This window comes from Cynoglossus semilaevis, chromosome 5 (genome assembly GCF_000523025.1).
Source record: "Cynoglossus semilaevis isolate Cse_v1.0 chromosome 5, Cse_v1.0, whole genome shotgun sequence".
Taxonomy (NCBI): Eukaryota; Metazoa; Chordata; class Actinopteri; order Pleuronectiformes; family Cynoglossidae; genus Cynoglossus; species Cynoglossus semilaevis.
In genome coordinates this window covers 4,966,035-4,978,959 of record NC_024311.1, presented here as the reverse complement: position 1 = coordinate 4,978,959, position 12,925 = coordinate 4,966,035, and the positions used below count along the sequence as shown (strand labels likewise).

Sequence of the window (12,925 nt, the reverse complement as noted above, 5' to 3'; positions counted from 1 at the left end):
GCGTTTGGAACTCCAGAGCGCCGCAAAGGAAGCCTGGCAGATGTAGTGGACACGCTGAAGCAGAAGAAGCTGGAGGAGATGACAAAGACAGAACAAGACGGTATGACTGAACGTGTTTGTTTCTGTGTGTGTGTGTGTGTGTGTGTTTTCCCTCTAATGTTTGTAATGATTGTCCAAAAATATTCCCTCTCCCTTTTTCATCACTCTTTGGTTTCCTGACTGCCTTCCCTGTTCTTTTATGTATCTCACTGTCTCATACGCTCAGTGAGAAACACAGGCTGGGAATACTGACGTTACAGTGTTTCCAGTTTGTTCTGAACCTCCTCCAACTTGACAAAGACTGTGTGGCAGTGCACCTCAGCATAAGTGAGGTCTTCCCCTGTGCCAATGCAAACTCTTTGCACTATAAAACTCATAGTCCTGAGTTGATGCCAGGAACATTACCTCTCTTTATTCACAGGACTCTTTTTTTTATAACTGGGCAAAGTGGTTCATCACAGTTTCTAAGTACACTGACATCTCCGACTCTTCTTTTGAGTCTCATGAACTCATTCTAACTGTAAAACCTGCTGTGTTTTAATTCTCCATTTAGCTCCTTGCACTGAGCGATAACAGTGTAGAGTCTCTGTCTAATATCAGCTTCCGATTTCAGGCTGCTCTGCTGTCTCTCCCACAGCCTGCAGTCTATCAAGAGTATGGCAGAAAAACAAATATTTGAAAGTGCTGCTGAAACACATCCCCCTTCTTAATTAGGGCTGTAGTAATATAACTACATCTAATCAAATGTTAAAACCCCTTGGGAATGCATGTGTCTCATTTAGTGTCTGGGGAGCTCTTAGCTTAAGCACTTCATCAGATGAATAAATTAGACCTCTGTAAGCCTAAAAAGAACTTACTACTTTTTCCGGCGGTCTTTGTTACACAGCGGCTAATTGTTTTGGCCAGATTGCGATGTCGTGGGCAACTGTTCTGCAGCGTTGTTAATATGAAAAAGATGAGATGATCATCTCATTTGAGTTAGAATTTTAGGCACAGGGTATAATTAACCACAAAAAAAAGTCTAAAATGTAAGCTAATAGCCTCATTTGAAAAGCACATGTCTGAAGTAAAGCTGCAGATACAGTCATTTTGTTCTGCTCTATGTTTCATTTTATATTCTTTGGTTTAAAATGGAATATATGTTTCATAAAAACCTCCATCTGTCAGTCTGCAGACAGACTGCAGCCTCTCGGTGGATCCAGGCTGATCAGATAAATAATATCAAAATATCACTCCTGCCACCAGTACTTTTTGTCTTACGCTAAGGAAATAATGATATATTTAACATCTCCTGTTTCTTTCACCGTTGATTTTCTGGGCGAGGTTTGTCAGCGCTCTTCGCAGCGGCCGTGGGTGTTATGGTAATGAGCCCCAGCTGGTGAAGGCTGGTGGTTGCAGTAATTTAAATGGTCAAGTGCAGCTTGTAATCCAGGGCCGTATGTTAGTGCAGGGAGTAGAGGGTGCTATAGAGTGCCATACAGCTGTTTTAATCTCCTGTTAATAGTAGAGACTCAGTCTGCCGCATGCATCACCACCAAAATAAACTCCCTTGTTGCAGGAAATTAGTTTCTGTGTGGAAAAACCTGCAGAATGTTTAGAGGCTCACTAAGTTTGGTTTGCTGTCCCCCCAAGTTGCTGGGAGTCAGAGATATTTGGTTCTCAAGAACACTTGACAAAGCTTCAGCGGTGAAGTAATGACTGATGAGGATCAGTGATTACTGTAAAAGAACGGAGGGAAATGGAGCCGTAGAAACGCTCTGAGGAAAACCTCAGAGAGATGTTGGGCGAATCATAACCTTATGTCATTGTTTATGGAGTGAGACATGGTTGAAAATTAGAAATGGGTGGGATTATTTTTTCAGATTACACAAGAAGGTTGGAGGAGTCATTTGTTGTTTAAATGATGTTGCTAACATGCAACAAGCAACAGATGAGCTAAATATAAGCCTGACAACTGCTGTATCTAATTCTGCTGCTTTGGTGCCTGCCTGGTCGGGAACACTGACGTCCTCAGAGACTTTTCACCATCTGCTCCCATTCTTCTCTGAGCTTCCTCGTCTGGTCAGTGAAAGTTCAGTGACCTGATGTACTGAGGGTGACTGTGGTGACCCTGAGATTGCTGGGAAACAAAAAAGGGCTAGTAGTTTGTTTGACACCATGACTAACTTAAAAAAAAAAAGAAAGTTAGGAACCTGGATTTAAATTAAAAGTTGCAAAGTTTAAAAGGCCAGTTTTGTTCAAGAAACTTAAAAAAAAATTGAAATCTTACAATTAGTTGATTTACTTAATTCCAGTTAGTCGGCCTAAGGTCCTGTTTTGAATCCCACCGTAAGATTAACAGCATTCTAGCAGAGCCAGGTCTGATTATTTTCAGATTACAAAGAAAAAAAAAATTCAAACGTCTAAATAAATACATCTTACTAAAATACAACAAACAAAAGTACTAGCTCAATGTATGGCCCTTCGTACATTTTTTGAATTAAAATTCCTAATATCCGTTGTCTGCCCTTATATAAGTAAATATTTACCATCTATCATGTTGAGGTTGGACATATATTATATGTGTAAATGTATTTCCTCCTATCATGTACTGTGAGCAGCATTAGCGTCATTAGCATCATGTTTTCCTTTTAATGTACAATATGGATTGTAAGGATTCATGGAAATAGAGTTCTGTCAGTTATGACAGAGTAAAATCGAGAGTAAATCAAATTTTAAATATAATGGCTTTTTTCTCAAGAACAAATCCATTGTCAGAGTAAAGACAGTGCTCGGTATTGTAGTATCTGTCTTCCGTCCCTTCATCTCATCTATTTGTACCCTTTCACCCTAACTATCCTTCCACCTTTCCTCTCCATTTCTGCTCCTTAAAGTGCTTTAAGTGCTTGTGATTGTGCTAATGAATGAAAATGTTCCCCCAGCAGCGAGCGGCGCATTTAGCTGAATAGTCACCTTTGCTGTAAAAGCTCTATTAAGCCCCGTTGCCAGCAGGGCTAACGATTGTGCCCCATGTTTATTTACTAGGTATTGTAAATGCATTATTTATGGATAAGTCTTCAGACAGCACTTGTCAAGAGTTTAAACTGTCAGTATAAAGTATTGGGGCAAAAAAGACAAATAGCCACCATTATAAAAAGCCAAGGTGACCTTGGTTTGATTCACATGCAATTAGAACAGTTTTATATAATGCACTAAAGTATTAATCAATACCCAGCAAGTCAACAGAGAAATACTTTGTGTGTTCAGTCTTTATGGCTCTCCCTAAGACAAGGACGAGTAATTGGTTTCAGCTTCCTGTCTTTTAGCTTTTAGGGAACAGTCGTGGGCTCACTATCTGCTCGCTGACTATTGGCCAGAAAAACTGGATACAGTGATGCGTCTGTGTCATCTATATATTATTACAGACCAGCAGGCTTAAAAAATAACATTTCCTCACATTGGTTTAGGTTATTAAATTGCTATTACAGCTTCTCATCTTGGTTCAGTATAGGCTTAGAAGATAATGTAATCCTGGGTTGTCCAGGCTGTGAACAGGTGTGGTCTGACACAGCTGTTCACACGACAGTGGACAGCTTCTGTGTATGAAACACTAAGAGTTGCCACGAGGGGAACTCAAGGAGAACGTGCTACACCTGCAGCTCCTTGACGTAGTCATGGCTAATTAGCCTAGCAAAGGGGACCTTATCCATTACCATTAGAAAAAACAGCTCACAGTTCTTGACATCAGGTAGTAGAGTAATTAAAGACTATAGAGAGTAGAGTTTTGGGGAATCAGCAGCTGAGAGACATAAACACAACAAACCTGTCTCTAAATTAACATAGAATAATGTAATTCTACTGTATATCTCTGCACTCTCTCAGCCTCTCTGTCTCTGTCCGCTGTGTATTATGACTAGAGTGTGGTATGTACAGTATGGGTGACGGAGCACCAACCATTGTGTGTGTATGGCCCCAGGTCATTATCCTCGATTACAACAGGCCGTGTAATGGGATTCAGGGATGGGTGAAAGCTTTTGGAAGAGAATGGGATCAACTGATTAGCACAGATGAACTCTTGACTCACTGACCTAGAATTAAAATCCGTTCTAAGTAATATGAGCGCACGTGGACAGTCCTCGGTACGACTGCGCACACCTGGCGATAAAATCTGTCCTGTCATGTTTACCAAAATAATAAAAAAATAAAAGATCTTGATAATGAGTCTGGCAGTACAGATGGTCCACGTTGGTGCCTGTGAGCTAATGCAAATGCAAGCAATATTTGCATTATTGTGTAATCACATATATTTTATATGCATTGCAAAAATGAACTCAAGTTTATATGGATATGTCAATACGCATTAGAAAAGTCTCTGAAGATTGATGTACGGTTAATGTCACTTTTGTTGCTTTATCGTGAACAAACCTCTGCAAAAAAAAAAGAAAAATGTTTTTGCAACTGTGGATAATGCAAGCCTTGTACTGCAGCTATGATCAGACTCGGAATGCAGGAGGCCTGGGTCCACCTTTAGCTCACGTTAGAGCAAATACATGTTGAATTATTAATTATTTATTTAGGTGCAGTTTATTTGGGGTCATTTTCATTTTTGTGCGTTTCCCGTAGTATATTTAGCTTATCTGTTGCATTAGGCTTCAGTGAGGAAATTTGTTTCATTTGACTTAAAGGGGAGAGGGTCCCTTCTCGCCGACAGACTGACACACTGTCTCTCCTCCTTTCCCTCCCTCCTCTCCTCTTCTCTCCTCTCCTCTCCTCTCATCCCAGCTGCCGTGTCATCTGGTTGTGCTTTATCCCACCTAATTAATAGGAATCTTTGTTATAATGATCTGAGCATGAGCCTCTGACTCCATGCATATGCAATGAGAGCTGGAGAATCCAGTTGCCTTGATTGCAGTTTTCGAGGCTTTCTTCACACACAGCCTCAGAACGCGGCATCCCGGCAGAGTGTGTGAGGGCAAAGCTAGACTGATAGGACACACTCTCATGATCTTTTGCACCGTGTTCTTATTCCCTCTAATAACGTGTTTATTATGTCAACCTGATTTAAAAAAAAAAAACAAAAAACAACCCGGTGCACATATTCTATTTGATGGAATAAATGATTCAGCGTTCAGTCCTTATGTGTGTATCCATCAGTCAGGCCTTTCTTTATAAAGTGCGTATGAGGGAGTGTGTGTGCATACGTGTGTTCTCCTCGTAGCCTGTGGCGCGGTGCACCAGTAGAGCAGTGCTCTGGTCTGTCACTTTTGTTTGAATAGGTAATATGGATCTGTTCAGGCTGAATAGACATGAGCTGGAATCGCTTGTTAAGACACATGATCAAAAGCGGCTCTCTGCTCTCTGCCAATCAACCCTCTTGTCGCCCTGTGAAGCAGACGTTAAATAGATTTTTCGGCTGTACGCCACGGGCAGCCTGCCAGTCTGACATGTGAACTTTCACCAAAAAAAAGATACCCTGCCCCTCACGCCCCTGTATCTTACTTTCCCACCCTTTTTCCACCTTCTTAATTTCCCTCCTGCTCCAGCTTCCTCTCTCCACCTTCCTCTTTCCTATCTCTGGGACTCTAACCTGATGAACAGCTTATTTCTGCATTTGTTTTTCTTCCTCCTTCATACATCCTCATAAGATGATTGTGACCAGCACAGGTTTCACATTACAAGCGCCGAGATAAAAAGAAGGTTGCCTCTTTTTCTAAATGCCACTTCTTTTTGCTGCCCTGGTCGTTCTGATGACAAAACAAGCAGCTGCTTCCTCAATGTGCAATTCTTTGCATTCAGGATCACCTTCCCCTGTTCTCATATTCCGATTAGTCAACAGTAGCAACTGCTGTGGAGAATTCCAGGGGCCATCTTCCCCGGGTTCAGCTGTTGAGCATGTCCCCCTGCACCAATGCAACACAAAACTCCCATTGTGATCTTGGCTTACTGGCTGCACAGGGACTCCTTGATAGGAGGAAACTGGTGTCTCTGAGAAACAAATCACGGCCAGGGAAGAACAGAGCCCTGTTTGTCTTTATGTACTCACAGTCTGGTTTGTAGGTATGTCTCCTCCACTGCATTTATAGTCAACATCATACAATGGGTGAATCAGTGATATAATTTGATGTGAATTTGGGGAACAAATATTTATATATATTTAACAGATTAAATCAGCTGCAGTTTGTTTTATGTGACATCGCAGTATTCAGAGGGGCACGGATTGTTGAACGCTGACACTTGAGCAACAAGAAGCCGTTAATGCTACTATATTTGATATTAGCCTGTGGCGCTGAGACTCTGACAATATCAGCCTTCAGCTCAACACAGAGTTTTTTAGAGAAACTGAACGACAGATAAGTAAAGAAGAGAGGCTCCTACACAATAGATCGGGGGCAGAGGGGCTGCGCATGTGTCATACTATGTGCATGTGTGTGTGTTCTGTAGAATGACTGCAGCAGTGTTACACAGGGAGACTTGTGTGCCAGCGCAGTATCACTGTCCTGACCGTGGTATTCGGCTCTCAAGCATTTTCCACACATAACTTGACAAAAGAGTCGGTGTCATCTGACCGAGGATCAAAATAGGGGGAGTGTAACTCACACCCTGGCCATAGACACACTCTGCGGCCTGCTAATGATTTCAGAGCACATTTTAGGGCTTGTTCTGTGTAAGTCAGAAGTACGTCAGCCGTGCTGCCAGGAGATCTACCCTGACGCAAGCCATCGTGACACATTTGCATGGATTTCTAGCCCCACACTTTGGACGTTAATGTTTGCACCTTGGACGTTGATGTCTGTTTCTGCTCACCACCTCTTATTCTTGATAAATACTATCACATATGCAGCACGGTGTGATGAGGAGAAACAGAAATGGGAAGTGCATTCAAAACATAGCAGCTAATGATCGTGATCAGTTAACACTTTTGAAGAGACTTACTCAAATATTTGCAACTCTAAATTTCACCAAACTTTTTAGCAGGCAAAAATGGAAGATGTCATCATTAAACCAAATTACCCAAAACTGCACTGTTATATCCATCCCTTTTTTTTCTAGTGTGTACTCCAAAGTGCATCGCTGTGGTCCAGCGTTTATGATGAAATAAAGTTTCCATGTCTGCACTAAACACTTGGCTTCACTGCAAAATTGTAATGCATTCATGTGGATCCTATTAGTCTCCTTTTTGTCCATGTAGAGTCAGACACCCATTAATTTACTAAATCAGACCGAACAGCCATGATCACAGTATTTCGCATGTTTTCCTCACACGTCTATTAATTTAACGTAGATGAACGAATGCGCGTGTTTTGGAGCATTGATTAGCAGGCGAGTTTATATCTGACAGTTAAATTGCAGTGTACCCGAAAAAGTATCCCATGTGCAAGGTACCCAGTAATTTAATTTTTGTGTGAAATTATTATAATTTATTACCGTGTGTGGACCCCTAATGATTACTAACATCAAATGGAAATTATAAATTGTAATGAAGCCCGTATTTTTCTGTTCTTCTCTTCTCAGGCTGATTCCCTCATTAGTGTCGCTGAGATTCCACCAGTGGTGACCATTTTTTTTCTTGCGGAAAATAAAAAAATCCACTGATACGCCTTAACAAAAAAAAAAAGCAAAATCTTATAAAAAAATGTTGGTTTAACCCTAATAAATTTACAGTGTATTGTAATAGCAGACTGTTCAAAAGGCTTCCTCTATTTTCTCCCTTTTTAAGCAAAGGCAGAGAAAATGGAATGAAAAGTTCAATTTGCTGTCAACCATTTAATGGTCCTAGTTCTTAAAAGTGACCTTGTGGGGTAGAGAGCGAAGAAGCACAGCGGCTCCTTCCAGCTGCACACATGGCATCCATCGGGGGCACAATCACGCACAGTCCCAACACCTCAGGCTCGGACATATGTTGAGTTTTATTTCATTCTTCTGACATTAATCCTATTCACCAGCTGTTCTGCCAGCTGCCACTCTCCGGCTTAAGGGGAGATTGCAGTTTTGGGGGCTCTGAGTACTGGTTTATCTTGGCTCCTCATCCCTTTTCTGCAAAGTTTTGATTAGGTTTTTTTTCTCCTTGTCCTCTTTCGTCTTACAGGTTCCTTGACTTGCTTACTTCCATGAAGTATTTTTCCCGTCTTAAACTTACATTCTTCTACTTTGTACAAACAGTGAAGATAAAACTTGAACTTTAAGCATCATGAAATGGAACAAAGAGATTTAAATGGGATACGATAAGAGCACGTCGGTGATGCAGAGCACTAACTTCTTCAACTGTAGGAAGCACAGCCCCGGAAAACCTGCTCACCTCACCGTCATGTAACCGCAGTTCTATGGGATTAGCCGGGACATGGCCTCAGCCTGTACAGTTATGATTATTGACATATTGGGCCTGACATATTTCACATTTATGTGCATTGTCTGGAAGCACACTCAAGTGTTCCCAATGTCATTTCTGCTGAAGTACGGCCGGGCAGTCTGTGAGCAAGGGCTGCAATGAATTGATCATTGCTCACTGCTGACTTTAATAATTCAAGCCTGATTGCCACGGAGTGCCGCAGTAAAATGGATTGGGAGAGGTCACATGCTGCTCAGCTCAAGAGGTGAAGCCTCTCGGGGATGGTTAATTCATATATGCTTGATAGACACATGTCCTATTTAGAGGGGTCAGGGTGCTGTGTGTGTACGGCTTCTTGGGACGGCCAGGTCAACGCTGTGGGATTAACAGGAAAGACATGGGTGAGGTTTTTGGTCCCATGGGTGTTGTATATACATGGTGGTCTATGAGATTGGGAATTTCTTTTTTTATATTATTATTTTATTGAGTTTAGTATTGTGTTTTACATTTTTATTTTTGATCATTTTTATTTGGTCAGTTTTTTTTAAATCTTTAGGTACAGTAGCTGCTGTAACATCACACATAATAAAGGTCTCTGTTCTGTTTAACCCTGTAATGGGAACCCCCCCCCCCCCCCCATCTTTTAGGAACTCTATAAATCCTTCAAAATTGTCAACCTTCAAAATTTTACTGTCCTACTTAAACTTTACTACAGTAACTGTTTTTTCTAGAAAAGGGATATTATACAGTTTATGGGCTCCTCAATCACACCTGACAGAATCAGCAAGAATAGGTGGGGTCTTTGATCACATGTCAGCCACACAGCTTTTGGTTTTGATTACAGCTTTTGACGATTTGTGTCAAAATTCTCCGACTGGCTACTGAGCCAGTCGGAGAATTTTGACTATGCCTAATGTGACCCCACAACCCAACCTGTTCAGATAATTGACACCACCACAATGAATTCATTACATTTATAGCAACTGTTTACCTGACCAAACAGCTCAGGCTAAAGGTGACTAACAGAGATGTTCACTAAGTGGAATAATGATGAGTTATCAACTCACCACGAGGCTGCAGGTGCTTCACAATACACCACGTCTGAAAACGCTGGACCTCTTTCTTCGTGCACGGCAGCGGTGCCAATTACATTTAAAGAAAAACCAGCAACTGGATTGCTGAAAATGGTGGCGTTTATAAAAGCTGTTGAAAAATGTAAGAATTTAAAGCGTTTGCCTGAAAACGAGTGACAACAAACTGTTGTGCTTAGAAGAAAACCCCCACCGCCACGAGACCCCCCCCTCCACCCGCAGCTCCATCTTTGGCAGCCTCATTGTGCCGCATCACCCGGGTGTGTAACCTATTGCATTCCGATTGCTCCCTTGCAATTAGTGCCCTTTTTGTCCTCACTTCAATAACGCCGTGATTATGGAGACTTCAGGAGAATTTGCAGCATCCAGCAGCTGTTGTCTCAGGGACTACCGGCTGAATGACAAAAACATGTTTTCTCCCTGCATTTAACTTCCCTGCCTGGCTCTTGTAATTATTATGTTTTATATGCTGTGATGATGGGGTCTTGTTTTTAGTGTGTCTGTGATTAAGATATTCAAAGGATTCCGCGGTGAGTGTCACAGATATTTTCTTTTTGAACGTTCTCGACTTTTGATTTGTTTCCCATGCAGCTCGGAGTGGATGGAAAATTAGACGTCAGCCTATCATTGTCTGGGCGAGATTTAGAATTTTGATCTGAGAGACAGAAAATTACATCTGTAGTGAGATTTTAGATTTTTCATATCTCATAATACAGTCACCAAGGAGTGAGGTAAAGTCAAAGAACAAATACAGGGAAGAAAGTATTCCAGGAAAAGTGCTAAATTATTTAAAACATTTTTTGATATTAGAATTTAAAATTATTATTTATGTGCAAATAGCTAATATCTGAAATCAATACATTTAAATTCTCCAGTGATTTATTGAAACAAATCAATTCACCTGACAACATACAACATTTAAATCTGTTTATTTCCCAGCACAAACTGACATGTTTTTGTAAGTTATATTTAGAAATAATTCAGACATTTAAAATAAAATAATATTTGATTAGTGAACTTTGAGGCACTTTTCAAATACTTTGGTCTAACTTTCTCATGGCCAACCATAACCAATTATATTAGAACTGCTGTAGTCTAATTTGACTTTCAAAAAGTACGGTTGGTTTCCTTATTTTTTGCCTGAACGTCCAGCCCGCTGCACTCTGGGAAAGACTTTATTTGTACATGGTCAGTGTCAGCTGATCATTGATTTGGTAATTACATGTTTCCCCTGGAGGCTGGGACAACTGCTGGACAAGGTCAGTGCTGAAGAGGAGGTCTCCTGCTCCGTTATCCATGACTGATGGCTAATTTGACTCTGGTAGATAGACGTCTTTTCTCTGCCAACAGCTTTTTTAACACAACAACACTCGCACACACAAGTATCTGCTTTCTCCCCGAAGAATAGCACACACAGAGGCGCTCAGAGTGTAGCGGCAGACAGTTGAAACATTTTCATTGCTGACAACGCAGGATAATAAATCACTGGCGGCTGCGTGTTGTAACAAACCGTTTTTGTCTCTGCAGCAGTCACAGTCTTTTAAAACATAATGGCTGTTTTCTGGCATCAAGAGATTCATTCAATCAAAGCTTTAAGAGGATAAGAAAACGTTGATATAAAAAGGAAGATTGCCTTTTTTGCATATGTTTTATTACATGTGAAGCTTTTTAATTCACAAACAGGGCTTTATATCTCCACGGTGAGCCTTTTGGAAATTGGCGTGATACATTTTAAGGTCTACTTAATGGCACAGTGCAAAATGAGAAGATTTATTTCTGATAGTCTTTAATTGTGAATGTGGCATTTAAACCTGCTGCTTTGAGCTTGTCTACTGTATATCGTGCAGTGATCATGATCATGATCGTGAAGATATAAGCACCAACAATAAAACTTTATTTATTATAAACAAAATCCATTAATTCTGCTCAGGCACAGGCCTCAGTAGTTATACATTGCTACATTGGTAATTATTATTTTTTTCTTATTGAACACCACTGTTTTTCAATGTTATTGTGGCAGCAGCGCTGAGAAAAAACAAACAACTGATATCCTGAAATAAGCATATTTTCCTTTCGACAGTGAGTCAGTACAGACAGTCAGTCAGTTTGTGGCAACCTGCCTCTTAGCTTCACTTTGTGGTTTACACTCAACATAATATTGTGGCTGCTCAGGCTCCCAGGTGCTGAAAGCTTTGTTTATGTCACACATCAGTGTGGAGACATTCTTTTGTTTGCAGTTTATGAGAATCATTAGCACTGTTTTTGATACGGAAGACTGAAATCAGCTGCAGTCTAATCTATCCTGCTAATCACAGCTCTAAGTGTCTTAATACTGCCGTGCGTTCACCCACATAATACAAACACACAGTACCAGCATGAAGGAGCAGTACACAGGAGATGACAGCACTGATAGTGGAAACTTTTGGGCCGAAACGAAAATAAAAATTGGTGATGATTATTCACTTTCTTCTGTGTAATAAAAACCCCGCAGAAAACTCAGAAGTCAGACTTAGTGGGTTTTTCCAGCTCTGCAGCACCAACCCCAAGACGCAACAGAAACCAGACAGACTTAGCAGTCCAAGACACCATGACCAGGCTCAGTGGGAACACATCTTGGACACACACACCAGTAGTTTTGTCTTGTTCTTCGCTATCTGTGCTTGCCGCAGAGTGGGGCAGGTCTGTGCCAGGCTAGGGTCTTCAGGGACCATTGGAATCGCTGAGGCTGGAGGAAGTTGGTCCGGGTCCAGTGGGGCGATCTGGGCTTGGTGGCAAGCCAAGCTGTCTACTGCAGGGACGCTGGGAAAATGTAAATAAGAGCCTGATAAGGGCTATTGTTTTCATTCCATTCTCATCCCAGCTGAATGGCCTGCTCCCCAGCCACAGAGCATTTTATCTGCAGAGGGGGAGGGAATGCAGTAAAAGGGGTGAGGGGTGCTGGAGATTTAAGAGCCCCCATAGGAAAATAAAAATAAACTCACTGGACTCTTCTCTTGTTTGAGCTAATTCCCCAGTAATGTAATGTCCTACTTTAAGAGGGCAAGTATCTAACTCTGCCTCATGCCAACTCTCCACCACTGCTATATTTAATAAGGATGTCTTTCAATTTTTAACCTGTCATCACTCGATATCCAGTGAACTCGGTGAAGCGTGAATATAAATGAATTATTTTTATACTCTACGGTGAATACAGTAAGCATCAAATTGATATTCTGTGTGTCACAACCTGACAGTAATTATTATGTTGATACAAAGCAGTGTTTCTATTGGCATCCAGGATTTCTCCAGAGAACACAGTCAGGCATTTTAGAAACTGAAAGAGCATTTGCTCCTATTAATCTGGATTCTTGAGAAAAATAAGCTGTTGAAGGGCTCTTTGAAAAAAGCCAGACATCTGAATCACTCACTGCTCTCCTCCAGTGCGCCTGTGCAAAAGATGCTCTGCTTTTACCAGATCCATTTGTGGCCGGCGTACTTTCTCGTCATGTGA

At 41.2% G+C, this 12,925-nt stretch overlaps 1 protein-coding gene across 7 annotated transcripts in view; it reads left to right on the top strand.

Moving 5' to 3' along the window:
• The window catches only part of sox6 (SRY-box transcription factor 6), a 136,715-nt gene that overhangs the window by 48,984 nt on the left and 74,806 nt on the right, over positions 1 to 12,925 (top strand). For all 7 annotated transcript variants that reach the window (XM_025055441.1, XM_025055445.1, XM_025055444.1 and 4 more), the window contains one exon: positions 1 to 100. This exon is cut by the window's left edge and continues 105 nt beyond it. In XM_025055441.1, coding sequence (XP_024911209.1) covers positions 1 to 100 — 100 coding nt within the window. The remainder of the gene's footprint in view (positions 101 to 12,925) is intronic.